The sequence below is a fragment of the Chlorocebus sabaeus genome, chromosome 14 (assembly GCF_047675955.1).
Source record: "Chlorocebus sabaeus isolate Y175 chromosome 14, mChlSab1.0.hap1, whole genome shotgun sequence".
NCBI classification, from domain to species: domain Eukaryota; kingdom Metazoa; phylum Chordata; class Mammalia; order Primates; family Cercopithecidae; genus Chlorocebus; species Chlorocebus sabaeus.
The window spans coordinates 103,470,549-103,494,095 of record NC_132917.1 but is presented as its reverse complement, the minus strand read 5'-3'; the positions used below and the strand labels follow the sequence as shown (position 1 = coordinate 103,494,095).

The following is a 23,547-nucleotide window of genomic DNA, read 5'->3' as shown; positions in this document are numbered from 1 at the left end:
GCGCTCCTCCTGCTTCCGCTGGGGGCGGGGCTGGGCTCCCGGGGCCGGTGGGAGGCTGCTGCTGCTTCCGACCCCCGGCAGGCGCCGGTATGGAGCTTGGGGGTCACTGGGACATGAGCTCGGCCCCTAGGCTGGTCTCGGAGAACGCAGAGCCGCAACAGGAGCGGAAGACAGGAACCGAGGCGGGGGCTACCGACTCCGGTGCGGTCCGAACCCGCCGCTTCCTGCTCTGTCTCTACTTGGTAGGCTTCTTGGTGAGTGCGAGTGTGGGGCTGGGACCCAGTGCTGACTGTGTTCGGGCCTCGGGACCCAGGCGGTTCTTGGAGCTCCCGGGGAGCCCCCAGGGAGTGGGAACCCGCAGTTCGCCTGGCGAGTGCCTCACTACCTATCAAGCTCCACTCTTGCCGCATCACCCACTTCAGTCTGCATCTGGCCACACTGCTTTATTGCCGCTCTCGCGTTCGCTTGCTCCCGGTTCGCGGAGCCTCTTCCCTTCCCTGCCTTTAAAGAAGCCCTGGTACCAGCCTCAGGTGTGACCAGGTGTTAAATGCTGTGGCAGGTGCAGCTTTTGCAGGGCGGAGAACAGGGGCTTGGGCAAGCTTGGAAAAGCCCAGCTGCTGCGCGGCTGCTAGTGAGGTAGGGACACGCAAGCCGTCTTTTCCACCACAGGCAGGGGAGCCCGCTGTTGATGACCCCGCTTGGACAGATTTAGGCACATTTTCACTAGGGTTCTTGGTTGACTTGAATATTAAAAAACGCAGATCAGAGTGAATTTTACCGATCTGCCTTTCGACAAACTGCGCATTGCACAGCGTAGGTTTGGTTTCATCGTGACGTGTGTGCGTGTGGTTTGCTTTTTTACCAGAACAGGCTGGGGAAGCCGCTGTTGATGACCCCACTTGTACAGAATTGGGTGCATTTTCACTAGAGCTCTTGGTTGACTTGAATGTTTAAACACGCAGATCAGAGTGAATTGTATCCATCTACCTTTGGACAGTAGGTGTGCATTGCACAATGTAGGTTTGGTTTCATCATGGTGAGAGTGTGTGTGTGCGTGTGTGCACGCGCGTGTCCTGGTTTGCTCCCTGAGTGCTAATTTCCTACGTAGAATGGAAAGTTCAGTAAGCTGATTCATGGCATTTCTGAACACCTGCCATGTGGTAGGTGCTGTGGAGCTCCACTGTTGTAATCCACAGTTCTGCCACCGAAGAATTTAGTCTTACAAGTAAGCTGATGTTGGTAGTTTCTGGGCCATTATCTGCAAGAACCCTAGATCCACCTTTACACTCCTCCCTTTCCAAGGCTAGGCCTAATTCAGTAACCCTGGGTGTGAGCTAATCCAGTATCTTGAGGACAAGGGAGCTAAGTGTCAATGGAAGAAGGCTACCTTTGAGGCCTTGAAGATAGTATCTGATGGCACTGGGCCCTGGCAAGGAGGAGTCGTTTTCTGCCCAGATGCAGGTCAAGACCACCACTTCTCCCAGTCTCCTGCACTCTCCATGCCCCCCACCTCCATGCAACGTGTTCAACAGTTGGTAAGAACTGTATGTTGAGTTAATAGTTAAGACCACCATGAAAGCATGTTCACCAAATTGCTGCAAGCCCCGAAGCACAAGGCCTTCAGGGAGGGTGGCTTTTTAGAGAAGATTTCTCTGCCTCTAGGGCCATTGCAGGACCCACCCACCAGCTCCTTGCCTTTAACCTCAGAGACTGGCACTCCTTCTGTCCACTATCCTTTAATCTATTAGTTCATTCTCGGTATGGGGATGCTTAATTCCACTTTTCAGTCTAGGCACCTAGAATTCACAACCAGTGAGTATGGGTGGTTCTTGGAGAGGAGTTGGCTGACATCCAGCCTTTTTAGATGTGGGTCCCAAGCTACTGCTGTCCTATCTCAGAAGGGACTTGGGCTGGTTCAGCCAGATGAAAACATTCGAGCCCTTACCTGGAAAGTCCAGACTAGGGTTCAGAGAATTTGGAAACGAACGTGACTTAGAATTCAAAATGGTTTTAGTATTAGAATAAACAAAGCAATTCACAGATCATCTGTTAAGGTCCACTTTCCAATACAGATTTGAATATTCACAGTTTCTCAAATGTTTTCTTTATGCTGTGCACTTGGCAAGTCTAATCTAGCAAGCCTGATACAGAGTTTTAATAACTTTAATAATATATTCAAGGGAAGCGTTAGATGTCTCATATCTTACGGGAAAAGTTTATGGTTTCCCAAAAGTTGAGAGAGTAGGGATTTTTTTAATGGAAAATATTGTAAACCATTAAAATATATGAAGCTTTATATGAAAGTCACGTAAAGCTACCTAACAGGTGATTGTTAGGTAACATCTAAGGAATATTATACATAATTTAGTTGTTTTTTTTTTGACATATTTAGGGATGTAGAGACCTCTAAGATTCTTGGACAAATGGGTTCCGAATGGGAAAGGAAGGGAACAAGATTAGAGAAGTCATTTGCCAAATTGTTCTGTTTTAGCAGTGTGTGTCCTTCCAGGCTTTAATTTGTTTAGGAGGGAAGACCAAGATGACCCTTGAGGCCCATTTTGTTTAGGATGCTTCGATGGTGATGAGATCTATTATTTCAACCACTTTTTTTCCTCCAGATACTTGGTGAGATTTGTTTTCCATCCCATCAGCTTCATTCAGGTGATAATTCATTTTTGTTGAGATAGTCCAATCATCAATAATTGCTGGGGTTCCTACCCTGAAAAGAGTCCTGAAACTTTTGAGTGTACATGTTCATCAATTTTTACTGAAAAATGTTGATGAAGTGGTGACATGCACATGACGAGCTGCCAAATGCAGTGATTTTGAAGAAGCTATGGATTCAGAAGCAGAAAGGAGTGGCCTTTTATAGTAAGGGAGAAAAAAATTTTAGAGCAGAACTTCCTGAGAGGAAAGATTCAGTGGGAAGTCTCCTTGGAAGAATATAGTATTTTTCAGACTTACCAAGTGCTAAAGTAATACCAATTATCAGTTATTGCTTTTGTGTCTGTATTTTCATACTTACCTTCCATAGATCTCAGCCTCCTGACCTAAATATTTCTCTCCATCTCTTATTTAGGATAACCATTTTATTAAATGATATGTTGTACTGGGACTTTTTTTTTTTTTTTTTGGAAAAAAAATGTTATTGGACAATCGAGTTTCCTTTTCTGAAAGATCCAGAAGATTCTGGCTGCTACATTTTGAGTCTTTTAAGTGTATAAACATCAGTGGGCTGATGAGATGCAACTGACAGCAAAGCCCAAAAGAAACTGGCTCAGACCCAAAGGAAATTTTAAGTAATCACAATATTGAAATAATAAACCATCACTCTGGTAATGTAATTTTAAGAGCTAATCACAGTCACTTGATATTAGATAACAGGGTCATCTAAAGATGTAACCGTGGAAAAGGCCCACTGAAAAGAGTATGTGGAAATTTATGTATCTATAGTTATATGAATGCACAGCTACCAGGACAGGAAAGGGGGAACAAAAGATTAACTCTGAGCTCAAGGAAAATACACATTTGATGTGAGTTCTTTCTTTCCAACTAACCAGGTTTACGAAAGAAGGAATTCAGGTCAAGTGTAATGAAAACTGTGTGTGTGCAATGTTTTTTCTCGCACTAAACCAACCGTAGCAGGGAACCTAGTGAAGTGAAAATAGGAACAAAATTAAAGGAAAAGTTAATAGTCTGTCTATTAACTCAGAATACCTAGCAAAAAGGACCTGTGCTTATCACCAGAACTGAAGAAGGCAGAAGACGTGTTTGAGCTTACATTGTTTTATCAGGCCTTTCTCAAGCATTATGCCACTTAATGCTCATCATACTTCTACCAGGCAGGTATTACTGTTCTACCCTTTGCAGATGACAACACGGAAGCTCGATAACTTTAAGTAACTTTCCAAAGACAGATGTTTAGTAAGTGATGGAGCTGGAATTGAGAACTGTCTGCCTGATCCCAAAGCCCATTCACTTTCTATGACTTAGCTGCAAAACGCTGGCCTTTCCCCAGTGCACCAGCTTTTTCCTTCCTGCTTTACTGAGCCTTTCTTCTCAGGTATTCTTTTATAAGCTTATAAACCACAGGTCCTAGGACATTAGCCACTTTCGCCAACTCCAGAACGAAACATATTTTTAAGGAAGTACTAGTTCACCAATAAAGACAAATTGTGACTGCATTTTTTCTTAGGACTTATCCACAGAAAATATGGGTTTTATTTTTTTTTTTTAATCTGTTTTGTTTGAGGAACTTCTGTAGCATATCCTCCTTGATTGTCAAGTTAAAATGGATCCCAGGTCAGACGAATCCAGGCATTTGCAGGTGGCAGCGGATTCGTATGGCATGCTATGGTGTCCAATTATGATTTCTTTAACATTTTAGATACTGGTTTTAATTTTTAAATTAGTTTAAAATTTTAGGTTTCCTAGTTTGAAAAATGCTAATGTGAGTCCATCAGCATTTATTTTGTTTTAGGATTTGTTTGGTGTCAGCATGGTTGTGCCTATATTGAGCCTTCATGTCAAGTCCCTTGGAGCAAGTCCAACCGTTGCCGGAATAGTAGGTGAGTGGTCAATACTGCTCATTTTTAGAGCACTGAATTTTAAATCCTCTGAACCAAGTACCTGAAAACAGTTCAGTCGTGTAGCCAAATTTTATCCAAAGGTAATTGGGAAATGAGATAAAACAAATTTCCAGAATATTTTAAAATAGTTCCCTATAGCAAATGCAATTCCTTTTCTTCTAGACGACCTATGTTCAGAGAGATTTTGAGGTTTGAGCACTATAACCAAGTCCCATGCCACTAGTGGCAACAGGTACTTATGGAGCCTCTGCAAGGAACTGGCTGTGTATGTAGAAGAGTAGGTATATGTGGACTCCTGCCTACAGGAACCCTTAACCTAATGTGAAAGACCAGGAAAACATAATCTGCAGGAATTATATCCTGTGGGAAAGGGTTTGGGTGAACATTAGCCAATTAGTTGCAAGCTTCTCACACCATCACCAACACATCATAGAGGCTGTAGGGTTTCTCTGCCTGTGCAGCATAAAAATTCTATGCAGAAGTCATTGATCTACCAAAAAGGCAAGAGATAGCAGGGCTTCGGACTTTGCTAACTAATGGGAAATTGTTGAGACTAACAGCTCTTGATCATTCACAAGCCACATGAGCAAGTGTTTGTAGATGGTCTTGTACATAATATTTGTTAAATCGTGGTCCAAGGCATGATTTGTATTTCCCTTGACAAATGTACTTGGGATTACACTGGACCACCCAGCAGTGTGAAGGTTTTTGGGAAAAGCAGATGGGGCATGTTGCATGATAATGGGGGTAAAAGAACTCTGTAAAAAAAAATGTAAGTTCTTTATAAAATTAAATCATTTTATAAAACCATTAAACATTAGAAACATAAGAGGCAATATTAAGATTTTAAGGCTTAGTAGGATTTTTCCAGAATTTACATTTCTATTCCCCTGAGTACTCTCTATGCTATTTCATAAGTTGAAGCTACACAATCTCATATGATGGAAGGACAATCATACAGCGTCCATAAGGTCACCTTCTGCCTTTGTTCTCTCTTCTATTTACCCTCAGTTTTTTGAAAACCTTTTATTAGAAATTGTATTACTTCCATTTTTCCATGTAGAAAAAAAAAGACGTGAGATAATTTAACACAAAAAGGTCTCTTATCATAATGTTCTTCTATTGGTTTCTGTGTAATTGTTATCACATAAATCCATTTTTGTGATAGGTCTAGCTGATTTTATTGTTATCGATTTGTTTTTACAGGCTCCTCCTATGGCGTTTTGCAACTCTTTTCCAGCACGTTCGTGGTAAGTTATCTTCCATTTGGTGAAACATAATCACATGTCTCATCTATCACAGATGTAGTAAAATTGGGGACTTGAAGTTTAGCAAAAAGTGATAGATTTGGGATGAGAACACCTTTAAATTGTAGTATGTTCTTCCTATAATTCCTTACATTTTACGGGCAAAAAGAACATAAAAGTTGTTAACAATTTTAGGCTAGGTGCGGTGGCTCACTCCTGTAACCCCAGCACTTCGGGAGGCCGAGGTGGGTGGATCACAAGGTCAGGAGACTGAGACCATCCTGGCTAACACGGTGAAACCCCGTCTCTACTAAAAAAAAATACAAAAAAATTAGCCGGGCGTGGTGGCGGGCACCTGTACTCCCAGCTACTTAGGAGGCCGAGGCAGGAGAATGGCCTAAACCCAGGAGATCGCACCACTGCGTTTCAGTCTGGCCGACAGAGCAAGACTCCATCTCAAAAAAAAAAGTTAATATCAATTTTATTATTTCACTTCATTGACAGTAATCAAATCCATTTATATTTCTGCTATTCTATTTAAAGTTGTGTATTTTGAACTAAATAAAAGCTTTTGTATAAGACTTAAGTGTATAGACAGAAGGGGACATTTGGATTGGCTGATTGTATATCTGCAGCATGGAGTAGAAAGATCCAGAGGTGGCCAGGCATGGTGGCTGGCACCTGCAGTCCCAGCTACTCGGGAGGCTAAGGTCAGAGGATCGCTTGAGCCCAGGAATTCAAGTCTAGCCTGGGCAACATAGCAAGACCTTGTTTCTAAGAAATTTAAAAAAAAAAGAAACATAGATTCAGTGGTGACCTTGTCACTGCCCTACTTCTGACCACTCAGTTGTTTGAATTTCAGAGACCTTACCTGATCGTCCCCTTCCCTCTCCCTGTGCAGTCTACTGTGATCCCTCTAGTCTGGAGACCTCAGTGTCCAGTGGTTCAGGAGGTTCAGTAGAATAGTCTGTTTAGTCTCACAATTGTTCAGTAGTGACATTGGTCTCAATAGCTGACCTGGGGGACTCATATTTAAAGAACACAAAGTGTACTTACATTTCCCAAGAGTTGCTTCCTTGTAAAATACATTTTTAAAAGAAATTCAGTCAGATTCCATAATAAATTCTTAAATAAGTAAATAACTACTTCTTAATTTATCTTTTATTGAAGTCTTTCTTATATCAGATTTCTATGACAATAATAGTTTTAGCCTCATTTACACTTTATAGTAACCCAGCAAAGTAGTTTGGTATCTTCCTTTTATGTAGGAGGAAATTAAGACCAATTAAGACCCACATAGGTTAATTTGACTAAGCCACCTAATCTCAGCATGTAGACTCTAAGCCCATATTATTTTTTTTCTAGGAGTCATCTGTCATTGCCTTAATGGTAATAAAATGGTAAATAGGTAACTAGAGTTATCAGGTTGTACAGGAGAGCAGTATACTTGCTTGCCAAGCAGAATGTCCTATTTCATGTTCTTTCTTGTGAGAGAAAAGTTTGAGTTACATCCTAGTAAACACCTTTTCCCTTTATTTGTAAACTCGCTCCCAAAAAACCTGATGTGTGTGTGTTAGCGCTATTAGGCCATAGCGTATGTTAATTCTTTAAATGTTTTCTCCTTCTGGACTCTGGTCTTTCTGAGATATAGACCAGGCTTACTTGCTCAATTTTTTTTGTACTCTTATCAGAGCACCTGGCAATAGTTAGCACTTTATGAATGTGAATTTTTATTGCTAACTATGACTCTACCCTTTTTTTCAGATTTTCCTTTGTTGTTTTATGTTTGTACTTACATGGAACATTTCATATGTCTTTTAGTTGAAATTCAATGAATACCTTTCTTAGAAAACCTTAAGATACAGAAATGCCCAGTTAAAATTTCCTTTTTAACCCATACTTTTGTAAGCACATATTTTAATTATAAATTTTACCAAAAACATTTTAATTTTGAGAACAAATCTCTATAAAGAAAAAGTATGTTCTGTCAGATTTGTCTAATGTTTTTAAATAAATGTATTTTAATAAAAAATGATCCATTTATTAAGTACCTATGTGTCAGGTCCTGTTTTGAGAACTTTATTTCCTCTAATCCTTATAATAACCAGCCTCCGAGGGTGGTTGTGGTTCTTTAATGACTCATTTTATATTAAGCACATAGAAAGTGTTGAGTGGAGAAGGTAATCTCTGAGGCAGATATTATTATTATTCTTGTTTTACAGGTAGAGAGACTGAGGCATAGAGAGGTTAGCTCCTGTGTCCGAGGTCATGGTGGAAGGAATGATGAGTTTAGCGTTGAGCCCAGGCAGCCAGGCTCGGGGCCCAGGGTGTAACTCCCAGATTATCCCACTGCCCTGTAAATACAAGGAGGCCGGTGACCCCTTCCCCAGATCAAAGGAGTGTGGGGAATTTCTAAAATTCGTTGAAATGAAAATTGGGGATTAGGATTGAAGACACCTGTAGGAGGATGACAGTATTTTGGAAGATTTACCTTAAAAATATTTTATAGAGGAAGTTTACATTCTTATGTAAAGGAATCTTTCGAGTCCTTAAGAAAAAGATGAACTTATCAATAAAAATGGGGAGAGGGCATGAACAGCTACACTTGGCAATTAGCATGGAGGAGTGGCCTGCTGAGATTCCTTCCACAGTTAGTGGAGAGGGTGAGGAATGGTTGTGGAACATCGCCGAGGAAGGAGGGACGCAGGAGCCAGCCTCAGTCGCCTCCCAGCCGGGACTAATGGAGACCAGCCCGTTGTACTGGAACTGGGGGTCATCCAGGGTTTCATACAGCTAGAGGGACCCTGTTCTTAACCCTTTTACACAGTGCTCCATTGATAGTATGCTGTTTGGTAATTGTTGTTTTAAGGCAGTGACTTTTTTTCAAACACAGCTTCACTCAGAACGTCAGTATGTGAAATGGCAGGCGTCCTCCTGGGCCACCTCTGTGGCCTTGCTCAACATCCTTGCTTGCATAGAGTGTTCAGAAGGGAGCTCTGCCGGGCAAGTTTCTGAGGCTTCCCAAATGTGGGAATTCTAAGGAGCGGAAATGCTGCCTTTTGTGCTGCTCTCGAGAGAAAATGCAAATAGTACACAACCTTTTAAAAAATTACCAAGAAAATAGGCAAACATAATTTAAAAGATGCTGCTTAACCAATCTGTAGATTTTAAACATTGACAGTAACAGTGCTGGTTGAAATAAGGGGGATTGGAGACTGTTACTGTTCTAATTACCGTATATATGGGATTACAAATGTTTCCAGAGAGTAATTGGTCAGTATATGGCAAATGCCTAAAAAAAAAGGCCTGCATAGAATTGGAGCAACTCTAATTCTAGGGATTTCTTCCAAGGGAATTTTTAAAGGTATCTGTGGAGAGTTTGCTATGAAGATGCTTATTGTAGCATTATTTATATTTTTGACCAATTTTTAAAGAGCAAAAATCTAACAAAACAGTTTGTTAAATAAATATTGGTATGTAGTGGAATAAGGAATATAATTAGAATGGTAACAAAGGCAAAGTTTTAATAACATGGAATGATGCTTAAGTCATATTAAGTGAAAAAGCACGTTACAAAATAGAGCATATTGTATGACCATTTTGTTAAAATATAGATGCATTTGGGATTATGAGGTATTTTTATATTCTTCATTTTGTTTTTCATTTTCTAAATTTTTTAAAAATGTACATGGTATCTGGAGAGTATAGTTGCATAAAGTAATGAGAATGAAGAGAACGAGGCTTTATAAATTATACTTTATCATCTCTCCTGCCTTTCTTAGCTACCAGATCATCAGACTTGTTTGTTTGTTTGTTTTTGGACAAAGAAAAATACGTTGTGTTTTTCCATTCACTGTGTGTGAAGATCAGAGAAAATAACTTACTCTGACAAATGGCATCTTGGAACTGAGCATTTGAGGATCTGACACTGAATCTTCTAATGGTTTCCCCTGGTCACTTTGTTTTGGTCATTTGCATGGTAGTAGTTGTTACTGCAGATGGGGTCAAAGGGCTTTTTCTTGCTTTCCTCAGGGCTGCTGGAGCGATGTGGTGGGAAAACGGTTTTCCTTGCTGGCATGCATTCTACTCAGTGCCCTGGGCTATCTCCTTCTCGGAGCAGCCACCAACGTGTTCCTGTTTGTCCTGGCTAGAGTCCCGGCAGGTGAGTGAATTTTTTTTTTTTTTTTTCCAAACATAGCTTCCCCCAGAACCTCAATATGTGAAATGTCAGGCTTCCTCCTGGGCCACCTCTGTGGTCTTGCTCAACATCCTTACTTGCATAAAGAGTGTTGAGAAGGGAGCCGTGCCCGGCAAGTCTTTGAGGCTTCCCAAATGTGGGAATTCTAACAGGCAGAAACGCTGGCCGTGTGTGTGTGTGTGTGTGTGTGTGTGTGTGTGTGTATGTGTGTGTGTCTGTCTGTCTAAAGCCTGTTCCTGCTGGACATTGCCTCTTTGATTAGCACTTACATAAAGTGCTCATTACAATGGCAATTGTGGCTATAAGTGACACCAGCAGCTGCTGGCCATTGAACATTTAGGATGGACCAGGCACTCCGCTATCTTGACCAAACCTGGAGTTGTACTTGACGGAGCCCCTTGCCCCTCAGAGCCTGTCAACATGAATGATCACACTACTGTACTGGGACTTGTCTCCTTCCTGTTGATCTTGCTTTACATCAAGTCAGTAAGAATTTGTGAAGTGTCTTTGGCCAGCACTGAGGTTCCCGTTCTTTCCCTTGGTGAGCCTGTAGTTTTGTAACTGGGCTTCCTCACATCAAATTGGGATTCACCTCTTTAGGTTTCCTGTGGCCTCCTTCTGTCTGACTGTCAATTACGGGGGACACTGGGATGATGATACAGCAGCTCGTGGGTGAGTTTGCTACTTCTAGACTGGTCTGGGCTGTTTTTAACATTTCGAACTAGCTTTTATTTTGTCCATTTTTTGAAACACCTCCTGTGAATGCCGGGTAGTGCTTGGCGGGTAGATTATTCCCGTAGAAGCTCTTTGTTCTCTCTTTGCCACTCTTAGCAATTAGAGGAATTTCAATGTCTCTCTTACTGTGCCTATCAGAGCACTGGCAGGCTTTGCTACCCTGCTCGACAAGTCAGGGGCACCGGGCACCATCCCGAGTTTTGTTAAACTGCTTGCTTTTAATTGACTCCCCAAATAAATAGAGCATCAGATAACTCATTTTAACATAGACGTGATGGTCAGCTGGCTCACCTGGGATTTCCACACCATTTCTGTGGAATGTATACTTTTTTCATTTACTCTGAAAGTCTGCAGAGTTCAGCCCCCAAAGTTCTTAACCATGCCTTTTTGTTGACTGGATAAATGCTTTATGAAGGTCTTTGCTTGAATGTGGTCAGTTGTCTTTACAAACCCCAGTACCACACACAAAATCCAAGTGATAGCCATTGTACGTGCATCTGGTGTTGAGTTTATTGTTCTTGGTGGGCAGCGTGCTTTCTGCAGTGTAACACACTCCACCATTACGTGGTACATACTGTCCATAATTCTAAAGAAGCAGATGGGGAAGATGAAGAAGAACCTAGAGTTGTTACAAAATGCATTGAGATTTATGGGGAGGATTAAAATGTTTTATTTAATAGGAAATGAGCCTGGGCTTAAGTAGTGAGGGTTCTCTTATATGAACTGTCACTATAATCTTCACTAATGAGAGCTATCCATAAAAACTCCTCCTTGCCCATGTAACCTCCACAGTGTTTAGTGGTCTGTGAATAGGAGCAAGCCATGGGGGGCTTCACAGGGTTCTGCTTCACAAAGTCAGTCGTGGATTCAGATCCTCGTGTCCTAAAAATGAGCCACTGACCTCGAGTCAGTGCCTGAGTTTTAAGTGCCTGAGTGGGACGCCTCATTTTCCATTCCACTCTGTCCACTACCCCAACCTCTGAAAGACAAAAGAAGCTGAGGCTGGGTTGTTTGTGGGAGACTCTTACCGCAGTCCTCGTCCCTCATGTATGTAAAGTGAACCTGACATCAATACAATTTCAAAAAGAATCATGGAATTCCTGCAAGACCTATCAAAATCACGTTCTGGCCCAGTCCTCTCTGATGTTTATGAAAACAGGTCTAGGGAGAGTCCATCTACCTAATTCCAAAAGAGATTTACACATTTGCTTTCCAAAGAGTCTGGCTATCAGGCACACAACCACACCACTTTTGAGGCAGAGCTGGGACTAGATTAGTAGGACGAGTGTGCTGGCAGTACAGTGATGTACAGCGTGGGACCGCCCACGGGAGATCACGGAGAAACGCTGTGTCACATCGCACTTGAGTGATTCACGCAGATCCGCCAGCCGCATTTATTCAGTTTCTACTATGTGTTGATCAAAATAGTGGGCCGCTGGTTACCAGAGTCTGTCAGCGTGTTTGCAAGTATGGTTGTTCTGAACATGGGGGTCTGGGGACATAGGAGTCAAATCCCATCTGCAGAGATATGAGGAGTATAGTTGTCAGTCACTTTTATTTCTTATTAAAAGTTATATCACAGCATTCAGTTTGTTCAACAAATTCACAGGCCTCTTACTGGTAGAAAATCCATTGGTATTAGTTCAATGATGGTGCTGTCAGATTTCTACTCACTCCTTGTCCTCTCCCCAGCTCCGTTTCTCTGTTCCTTGGTTTATCCTCAGGGTCAAGATTAGGGCTGGCCATAGAGTAGGCATGCAGTAAATATTGGCTCAATGAGTTAATGTGTAAAGAAGGAAAACTCGCTTTACAGAAGCCACTGTGAAATGCAATTGGGTAACTGGGAGACACCTGGGAGGTCATGACAGGAGGTGGGCAAGCTGAGGGCTAAGGGACTTGGTTGCCAGAGATAAGGTGACCGACTAGGATCAGAGTGCTAGGCCAGGAGTCCAATTATGGTGGGATGGAACCAGCGGACCTCAGAGGTTCAAAGGAAAGATCAGATGCCTTGGTTGTAAAGTGGTGAGCATAGCTGCCTTCCAAAGAAACCGGAGATCAGAACTCCATCAGGGATAGAGGTTAAGCACAGGATCATAAGTGAGATACTTGTGGTCTGGACAAAGTTACAGAGACTGTTTCTCATCCCCTTGCAGGTATTTTTAAACACACACTGTCCATCTCGAGGGCTCTACTTTCTGATGTGGTTCCAGAGAAGGAACGGCCGCTTGTAATCGGACACTTCAACACAGCCTCCGGTGTGGGCTTCATCTTGGGCCCCGTGGTCGGTGGTTATCTCACTGAATTAGAGGATGGGTTTTATCTCACAGCCTTCATCTGCTTTTTGGTCTTCATTCTCAATGCCGGTAAGTTGACATTCATGAGAAGATTGTTTTGTGTATTCATACTGACCCATCTACTTCCTTTTCTCTTATTTCTTTGCAATTAGTTTTTATCAGAATGGACAGACACACTGTCTAAAAGCGAAAGTCATTTTGAGGAACCCTCCTAGTGTTTTCTGTAGCGGCCGGTACCAGTTTACATTCCCAAGTGTGCCAGTGTTCTCTTTTCTTTCTTTTTTTTTCTTTTTTGAGATGGAGTTTTGCTCTTGTTGCCCAGGCTGGAGTGCAATGGCATGATCTCAGCTCACCGCAACCTCCCCCTCCCGGGTTCAAGCGATTCTCCTGCCTCAGCCTCCTGAGTAGCTGGGATTACAGCCATGCGCCACCACGCCTGGTTAATTTTATCTTTTTAGTAGAGACGGGGCTTATCCATGTTGATCAGGTTGGTCTCAAACTCCCGACCTCATGTGATCTGCCGCCTCAGCCTCCCAAAGTGCTGGGATTACAGGCATGAGCCACTGCACCCAGCCCAAGAGTTCTCTTTTCTCCACATCCTCATTAACATTTATCTTTTAAAAATGTGTCTGTATTCGCCCTCCTAACATGTGCGAGGTGATTTTTCATTGTGGTTTAGATTTGAATTTCCCTGATGATCAGCGACATTGAACACCTTTTATTTTCCCATTGGCCACGTCTTGGAGAAATGTCTATTCAGATTTTTTGCCCATTTTTAAACTGAGTTTTTTTTTTTTTTCCTTTCCTGTTGAGTCGAAGAAGTACCTTGCGTAGTTTGGGTATTAACTCATTATCAGTTGTATGATTTGCAAATCATGTCCACGGTGCAGGTTACTTTTGGCTTTACAGATTGTTTCTAGGTTGTCTTTTCACTTTGCTGATTTGTTTCCATTGCTGTGCAGAAGCGTTTTAGTTTCAGGTAGTTCCATTTGTCTATTTTTGGATTGGTTTTGTTGTTATATCTAAGAAATTATTGCCAAGTCTAATTTCAAGAAGCTTCTACCTTCTGTTTTACAGTTTTAGGTCTTATGTTTGTCTTTAATCCATTTTGAGTTGATTTTTATCTTTAATCCATTTAAGTTGATTTTTGTAATGTGTGAGGAAGGGATTGATTTTATTCTTCTGCATGATACATGTTTTAATTGCAATTTAAAAGGGAAATCTTTTATTTTTAATGCATTTAATGTAAATTTAAATATAATTATGGAAATAAGAAAGAAAGACTATGCCGTCTCCTGCTACAGACCCCCAGTGACTTCCGTCACAATAATGCACATGCCTCACAGGTAGCACAGTGGTAGGTGATGGGCAGACCCTGCCCCTCTCTCTGCCTCCCTCCATACGTTCTGGCCACGCTGGCTTTCTGATCAACCATATGCATGCCAGGCTCATTCCCATAGGAGGGCCTTGTACCAGGCCAGTCCTCTACCTGCCACATTCATCCCACATCTGTTATCGACTCTCTCTTTTCATCATTCAAGATGGAAATATCTGCTCCCTTAGGCCTTCTCTGACCATTCTGCCTAAAATAGCTTAATTTTCTTCACAGCATTCCTGAAATTATGTTATTAATTTGTTTTACTGCTTACATTCTGTTTGTCCCCCCAAATCAGTAGGCAGACTCCATGAAGGAAGAGATGTTGTCCTATTTACTCACTGTTATCACCCCTGTGCAGAATACACTTTGGGCCGGGTTCAGTGGCTCATGTCTGTAATCCTAGCACTCTGGGAGGCTGAAGTGGGAGGATTGCTTGAGCCCAGGAGTTCAAGACCAGCCTGGGAAAGATAGTGAGAGTCTACAAAAATTTTTTTTTAATTAGCTAGGCATGGTGGCACATACCTGTAGTCCCAAATCTTTGAGAAACTGAGGCAGGAGGATTGTTTGAGTCCAGGAGGTCAAAACTACAGTGAGCCGTGATCACACCACAGCATTCCTGCCTGGGTGACAGAGTGAGATCCTGTCTCAGATAAATACATACATATATGGATGCATATTGGATGCAGGGCTAGTTGCTTAAAATGTCTTTTATCTTTTTCACTTAGAGAGTGGTGCGTGGCTAGCCCTTGGATAAATGACTTCATAAACGAGAATTCATGCTAGGCAGTTTTCCCTACATTTAATGATATCGTACTTTACTGCAGCTTTTTGAATCTTCATATTCAGGGTTCTGTTTTGCATGATGACTTCCATGTTGGGTGAGGATGTCAGACTCAGGAAGCAAAGTTCATAAGCTTATTCTCAATCCTCACAGAAATACATTAGATTTTTTGCCAGGAATTTACTTAACCTGTAACTTGAATCAGGAGGGGAGGCCTGATGGATTCACATAAACCTAGATAAAACAGTCTCAAACACGTGCTTCATTGATGTGACCAGGTATCTTCACATATGAAGGAAGGTGCCTGAATGTGGTATCACTCAAAATTGAAAGTCCGCATATAACAAAGAAATTGGTTATGGATTTCTGTTTTGGATCCTTCAACAATAGTGCCATTTAATACGTTGCCCTATCTTAAGCCTGTAAATGACTCTAAGCAGTTAGGAAAAGGTTCCGCTGCAAGTGTTCCCAACTACAGTGGCTTCAAGGAGGAGGAACTTGTTTTTCCCAAATAAGAAACTTGAGGATAGGCAGGCTGGGGCCAATAGAATAGCAGAGGAGGAGAGGGAGGAGGACCTGGCTAGACAGCACACAGTGTCCCACTTAGGGCTTTGGCCATTCAGTGCAGTGAACATAATATTGTGCTGCTTTCTCATCCCAGTCTTGCCATCCTTTACCTCCCAGTGACTATAGCTGTTTTCCTCAACGCTTTTACTCGGTTTGCTTCTTTTTTTTTTTTTAATTAATTATTTTTTATTATATAAGTTCTAGGGTACATGTGCACAATGTGCAGGTTTGTTACGTATGTATACGTGTGCCATGTTGGTGTGCTGCACCCGTTAGCTTCTTATATCCTCTCCTGGTCTGCCACTTTGCCTGAAAAAGCCTTTTCATCGTGATTTCTGTTCTTATGGTTAAGAACTCAAAACTCTGGAATCCGACAGACTCAGGTTCAAATCCCTGCTTTGCCAGCTTTTAGTGTGACCCTTGGGCCAATTGTCTCCCACTTTTTCATCTATAAAATGGGGTAACAAAACACATAGCCTTGTTATGAGAACTGTAAGAGGTTCTGAATACAAGCAGCTTACCCCAGTGCCTGAGACAGGATTTCATAGACCTTGTCTTGTTAATATTTTCTTAGCGTTTCACACATAAGAACTCCATGAATATTGGAAGATTGGACAGATGGATGGGTAGGTGGGTGGATTGCTTATAGTAAGCACTCAACAGAAGTTAGTTGCCGTCATCATCATCATTTTTATTATTTTAATTCTACTTTTTTAGTCCATCAGCAATAATTCTTTCACATGTTTATCAATATTCTGTGTAATGTTCAAGGGCCCTTTTAAGATTGAATTATCAAAAGTCCACATCCACATTCTCATGTGTTTGGATTTCCGTCGTAAATTTGTCTGTGGCTGAAGCACTTTCACGATATTTGGAGAAATGACACACAAATGAAGTTGCTGGAAACAACATGAAGGGGCTCTGAATAACCACTGGTCTGAGTGGAACTTTTAAGTGCTAAAGAACGGAAAAAACAGTAGGGTAGAGTTTGGAAGGATGTCCTAGAGTGGCAAGTTTGAATTCAGTTTTAAGAACACTTTTAGACATGGATTGGCTAGAGATCAACAGGCAAGAATGTGCTAGTCCCATGAGGACAGAGGTGGGATCATCCGAGTGGTGGTTAGAGCCGCTGCGTAAGGTTGTGTATGTTGTGGTCTGTGAGAATGGTGCCCCCTGAGGTTTTGCAGGTGTGACCTGCACAAGCACTAGGTGACCCTGACTTGGGGCAGATCCAAGCAGGTGCTTCCCAGGGAGAGTTGGCCAAGCTGTCCCTGCCCATTGGTCAAGCCAAGGCAGGCCGTCACATATGTAGCAGCCTGCACTTGCCCCAGCATGGCCCTTATATCGCAGTCTGGTTGCCTCTTTTCTTATCTGAACCCCTTTTTAAGTTTTAGTGTCTTGAGTACTGTGTTTTCAGAGGTCTTGTCTGTGTTAATACATTTCTGTGTTTAGCACTTAAGAAGCACTGCAAGAATATTGGATGTCTAGATGGTTGGATAGATGGATGGATGTTAGGCGGACAGACAAACAATGAATAGGCAGATCATTAGAAAGTTAATAAGGGAAGAATTTAAATTTATAACAATTTAGATATGAAATGATGAAATGTGGAAAACTATCATAGGCTTTTGAGCTGGGAGAAAGCAGTGAGTATTTTGTAGGTATCGTGGTGTTCTTCTTTAAAGGTGAAGAGTCTTTTGCCAGAATCCTGACGTCAGAATAAAGCCATAGGAATGGTGAAAGACTAGATACAAAAATACAGACTAGTAAATTTAGTATCAAAATACAGATTAGTAATCTAACACAAATAATTGTCCCTTCCCCAAGGAGGTAGTGTGTGGATTCAGTGCATTCAGTGCTTTAACGGGTCTCGTGCCGTTTTAACAGGTCTCGTTTGGTTCTTTCCATGGAGGGAAGCAAAACCGGGCAGTACAGAGAAGGGCTTGCCAATGCGAAAGACCCACGTGCTGTTGGGAAGGAGCCGTGACGCAGTGCAGGAGGCAGCCACCAACCGCGGAGCCAGGGCCAGCGAGAAGGCTGCCCGGCCCTGGGTCGAAGTGGGGTTGGCCTTGCGGAACATGAAGAACCTGCTGTTTTCCAAAATGTGGGACATATTTCTGGTGCGCTTGCTGATGGCCGTGGCAGTCATGCTGTACTACAGTAACTTTGTCCTGGCCCTGGAGGAGCGCTTTGGGGTGCGGCCCAAGGTGACAGGCTACCTCATCAGTTACAGCAGCATGCTGGGGGCCGTGGCCAGCCTTGCCCTGGGGCCGATCCTGCGGCTGTACAAGCACAACTCGCAGGCACTGCTGCTGCATTCCAGCATGCTCACCTGCGCACTGCTGCTGCTCTACTCCTTGGCCCCCACCATGGGTGCAGTTGTCCTCTCCTCCACTCTCCTGTCCTTCTCCACGGCCATCGGCAGGACGTGCATCACGGACCTGCAGCTGACCGTGGGCGGGGCCCAGGCCAGCGGCACCCTCATCGGCGTGGGGCAGTCTGTGACTGCGGTGGGCCGCATCATTGCCCCTCTCCTCTCGGGGGTCGCCCAGGAGGTCAGCCCCTGCGGCCCCCCAAGTCTGGGTGCTGCGTTAGCCTTAGTGGCCATTTTCATAATGTCTCTAAACAAACCACACTCTAGTGGTGATAGGAATGGTAAATTAAAAAGTGAGTAGATGGATTTGGACAACATAAAGCAACAAAATTTGAGGTGGTTGAATGAGGGCCAGCGGCCATGATGAGAAGGTCACTTTGGGAAGGGTTGGAGTGGAAGGGAAGTATTTCCGGGTGGGTGTGAGCTGTTGGGCTTCCAGGTCAGCCCTTGGCCATGCAGCTAGGCCTGCAGGATGATCAGTAGTCACGGCAACTCATGGGAAAGTTAAGACTGGAGCGAAGCTTTTCCAAGGCGAGCATATGTTCAACGTTTACCTGAAAGTCTCTTCTTCCCACCTGGGCTAATGAGGTTACACTTTTCAAGGGTAAAAAAAACTACCAGCTATAGGGTAGGGAAGTGGTGGTGGAATAAGAGAACATGATACATGGAGGAAGGGAAGAAACCACAAGCATTTCCCTACTAAAAAACAGGGTGACATGTCAGTCAAATTCTGATCAACTGGAACTGGAGTTTCCAGTTAAATTCCATACACTAGGAGGGAGTTTTCTATCAAAATCCTGCAGATTGAAGAAGCTGGTTTATTAGAACCAGGCTTTCGCTTTTCAAAGCTGCTTAAAAATCAGATACTGACCTCCCCCCTAGTGATGATTCAGTGGGCCTGGGTGGGGCCAAGAAATCCGTGGTGTTTCGTAAGCACCACTGTCGATTTCTCATGGCAGTAAAAAGGACCACACTGAGACTGCACTGATTTTGATTAAAGTACATAGGCTTGGCTGTTTTTACACAGCTAACTAAATTTGAACTCTTAAAATTTTGTTTGTAATCACAGTGTGTTACCCCTTCCCCAGTTCTCAGCAGTTGTACTGCATGATGGAGCAGCAGGCCCTTGGGGCCTGTTCCCTGTGCTCCCGGCCTCTGCCAGCTTGCTCTGAAGTTGGACTAAACCACCTGGATGCTGGGCATGCCAGCCTGCTCCTGGAAGCCTGCATTCCAGTCGGGTTGCATCCTTCTGGTGCTGACAGAACCCAGTGGTGAAGCCAAAGCACAGGAATGCTTTTAAAATGAACAGTTTATGCAGAATAAGGGTCAGGTGGCATGCCAGACCAGAAGAACTTGATGCTACTGTATCTTGTGTTAAGAATCATTTCCTTTATTTTATTTTCAGTTTTATGCTTGCAAACACAAGCACTCTGTTGATCAACAGGGAAATATTTGGATGTGCCATTTCTCGTCTAAACTGGAGTTTCATATACAGCGCCCAGGGGGCCACGAGAGGCAGAGGCCCAGAGAGAAGGTGAACACAGCCTTGCAGGCAGACATGCGCCAGGCAGGACGACCACTGGGATTACATCAAGTATTAATCAGAGTTACTTAAGGGCTTCCTCTCAGACAGTTGAAGTTCACATTACTTTTCTCAATTAGTCCACCAGGATGTTATGCCTGCTTTCAACTTGACACATGCATAATGTCAATATTTTAGTATACTACAGTAATTTGTCGTACCTTTAATATTTATTGTTTTTGTAAAGCAGTAAACATTTCTATATTTTAGAAGTCATGGAGTAAAATCAAATATTTATGATAAATAATTGGAAGTATGTTTTAGTTTGAAGATTGTCCTTTTACCGATCTTACTTCAAGGAAAAATGGACTTCTGATTAGGTTTTACAATTGTGAACTTTTATGTAAATGTTAGGTGCTTTTGAGGCGACCAAACTATTATTAATATATAAAATGGCCTTGCCCTTAAGGAGCAAACTAAATGTCATGGAGATTAGACTTAAAAGGCAATGAATGGTCAAGGGTTTATGCAATGAAATAGAATTTCAGAAGAGTTTGGATCTCAAAGATTGTCCCTCACTCTTAGAAATAGGCAAGTTTCTTAAAAGCCCTTATAGCCGTGTTTGTATTTTAAAAATCGTAGCCCTTTATTTCTGAAGTTTAAAAAGCCCATAAGCGTAATGAGTCTTTATAATCAGACACATGGAAATATTGAAAACCGAAGACTGATCTTAGAATATAGAATAGAGGGACATGTTTGTCATTCTCCACTAGTGACTTCGGTATTTTGTCAGGTGCTGTTTTTCAGATACACCTTTTCTCATGACTCCTTTTACTTTAAAGTGTGGACCCAGAGGCCAGGAGCATCAGCGTCACTTGGGAGCTAGTGAGACCTGTGAACACTGAAGCTCCAGCTCAGACGTGTTGGGGACCGTTTTAATAAGATACCTAGCTAATTTTTTGCACAGTAAACTTTGAAAACCCCTGGCCTAATGGGTAGCATTTGTATCACTTATGGAATATTTATCTCAGGGAAATTAAATCTGCTCAATTAACATTTGTGGTGTTTCGTTTTTTAAATTCTCTTCAATCACTTCTGTAGCCCTTTCCAAAGTGTCAGGTTGAGCCACCTGAAGTCGCTATTTTTGTAAGTCAAAAATATCTTCATAGGGTTCAACTTACTATTCTATGGGATCTTGTGTTAGAAGTATTGAACTTTCCTGAAATGTCTGTGAAGGAAATGGCACCCTTTCCAACATTCTGCGAGCCATAACTACTTGGGAACAGGTCTCTGGGATCCATAGAGCGGAAGGTATGCCTCTGCCCTCATGTCCAGAGGGATGAATAAAATTCTGAAAAGGTACAGGGTGTGCCTGGTCACAGGAGTCACCTGCAAGGCTCCAAACTCAGGCTGGATGGCCCCTTGGGGAGTGAATTTTGCAAGAGTTGCACCTGGGGCCAACAGAAGGAGCTGGGATCACTAGTTCTGATCCTGGCTGCATGCCTTAGACCACGGGAACCAGACTCTGAAGCACCCCAGGTGTTTCTGTGAACATCTGGAGTTGGAAATCACTGAGTTCAGAATGAATTCGGCTGCCATGCTCAGGGGTTGAGATTGTATTGACGGATGAAGGGGAACGACCGAAGAATTCCTGCGGTAGAGTGCTCTGAAGACACTCCTGTTTTAGAAAGAGCTCTCCAGCCACAGCAAGGTGGATTCACTGGAGGCCCAAGGGGCAGGCTGGACTGGGGTCCCTGAGGGAGAGCTGGTTGTGAGGACAGGGACAGCAGGCAGAGGTTGTGGCCCTCAGGGAAATTGCAGGAGAGGCTTTGAGTGATTCCCAGGTGCTGAGTGTGCAGCTTTGAGGAATTTCATTGCTTGGCATCTTTTCTGAAGACACTTCTGTAAGATATTTAGAAATCTATCAGGAGTGAGAATCAGCCAAGTCAGAAAATTGTAGGCATTTGGGCAACTGTATTCAGAAAACCATTTTTTTGGAATAAAAGCCATGAGACTGAATCTCCATGCCTCTTTGCCCCCAAAACCTAACTTCATAATAGCCTTCATGAAGTCTGTAAAACAGAGTTACCACAGATTTAGCCAGGATGATGTGTAACGCAGCTTTTCTTGGGACGGGTTGGTGAATTAAAATAACTTTTTTTTTCAGCCCTAATTATTTGTTCTTGAATTTGCCAGTCACATGATAATTCTCTTCAAAAAAAAAAAAAAAAAACTCCTTTATAATTGTAATGAGGTACTATCATTTATTCTTATAAGTTGTATTTTTAGAAGTTACTGATGTATCTTGCCACGTATTTCAATTCCGGATCCAGAAGTGCTTTGAAAAATGTAATCTCCAGTATGCTAGAACACATCATAATAGTAAAAACAAGACTTTGGCTTTTAAAACCATTATGCAGATACCAAATATACACGTAATCTGACATTTATACTGAGGGCCAGTAAATAGAGGACAGTTGATCCTTGAACATCGCAGGAGTTAGGAGTGCCAAGCCCCCAAAACAGTAGAAAATTTGAGTGTAACTTTTGACTCTCTAAAAATTTACTACTAATAGCTTACTGTTGACATGAAGCCCTACCAACAACATTAATAGTCAGTTGACATGTATTCTTATGTTATATGTATTATATACTATATTTTTACAATAAAGTAAGCTAGAGACAAAGTGTTAAGAAAAAGAGAAAGAATATTATTAAGTGGAAGTGGAATCATAAGGGTCTTCATCCTTGTCACCTTCATTTTGAGTAGGCTGAAGGGGAGGAGGAGAAGAAGGGGTTGATCTTGTTGTGTTAGGGGTGGCAGAGGTGGAAGAAAATCCCCATTTAAGTGGATCTGTATAGTTCAAATCTGTTGTTGAAGGGTTAACTGTAGTTTTAAGGTAACATCTCACAATAGGATTTATTTCTAGTTAAGCAGATGCACAAATACTTAGGTCTCTTATTTTTGCCAAACAGGTATCTAAACACCATTTTATAGATAGCTGTCTACTAAAACAATAAAAGCAAAACTTCTGTTTTCCTGATTCAATATGAAGAACATTACTGATTCTTATTTATTTATGAGATGGAGTCTCACTCTGTTGCTTAGGCGGGAGTGCAATGGCACGATCTTGGCTCACTGCAACCTCTGCTTCTGGGTTCAAGCAATTCTCCTGCCTCAGCCTCCCGAGTTGCTGGAACTACAGGCACCTGCCACCACGCCCGGGTAATTTTTGTATTTTAAGTGGAGATGGTTTCACTATCTTGGCAAGGCTAGTCTCAAACTCCTGACCTCAGGCGATCTACCTACCTCTGCCTGCCTCCCAGAGTGCTAGGGTTACAGGCGTGAGCAACGGTTCCTGGCCACTGATTCTTATTTTTAAAAGTGACTTCACACAGCTTGTATTTTTCCTTCCAGGGAGAAGATAATTAATTATAAACATTAAGGAAGGAGTGTTAATTATTGCTGATAACTCACACAGCATAAGAATGAACTGTAAGGATCTTGTTTGAACAAAGCATTGTATTTTGATCAGTTCTACATCTTGATACAGTTCTTTTTTCAAAGCATCCACTGTAGGGGAAGAAAGTGGTTAAAATACCTATTAATGATTGCAACTGATAACATGGATAGAAGACAGTCTTCCTTCAGGCTTACCAAAGAATCCCCATGCCATTTTGAGTAGTTGAGATGCAGCCTCTTGTCCAGACAGAACTAGTTTTTGGTGTGAGAGCTTACCTACCTACACCTGTCCCAAGTTTGCTTAATGAAATTGGAACCACATAAAATATCCAAGGCAAACCTAATAAAGGTGTTCCGCCGCTGACTCTGGGGCTGGACCCTTGTGGGTCTGTATGTACG

The 23,547-nt window shown here is 42.4% G+C and overlaps 1 protein-coding gene across 1 annotated transcript; it reads left to right on the top strand.

Moving 5' to 3' along the window:
- Positions 1–11: 11 nt before the first annotated feature.
- MFSD9 (major facilitator superfamily domain containing 9) lies at positions 12–20,741 on the top strand. Its single transcript, XM_008008266.3, has 6 exons — positions 12–254; positions 4,481–4,568; positions 5,796–5,839; positions 9,869–9,998; positions 12,923–13,132; positions 17,677–20,741. Exons 1-6 carry the CDS (start codon positions 90–92, stop codon positions 18,462–18,464), a joined length of 1,425 nt encoding a protein of 474 aa, XP_008006457.3. The 5' UTR covers positions 12–89; the 3' UTR covers positions 18,465–20,741.
- The last annotated feature ends 2,806 nt before the right edge of the window (positions 20,742–23,547 follow it).

Bases quoted from the DNA above. Each gene is read 5' to 3' on its own strand.
- MFSD9 (XM_008008266.3), top strand. From the start codon at position 90: ATGGAGCTTGGGGGTCACTGGGACATGAGCTCGGCCCCTAGGCTGGTC. The intron at 255-4,480 runs GTGAGTGCGAGT...ATTTTGTTTTAG, and splicing joins TCTACTTGGTAGGCTTCTTG to GATTTGTTTGGTGTCAGCAT. The intron at 4,569-5,795 runs GTGAGTGGTCAA...TTGTTTTTACAG, and splicing joins AACCGTTGCCGGAATAGTAG to GCTCCTCCTATGGCGTTTTG.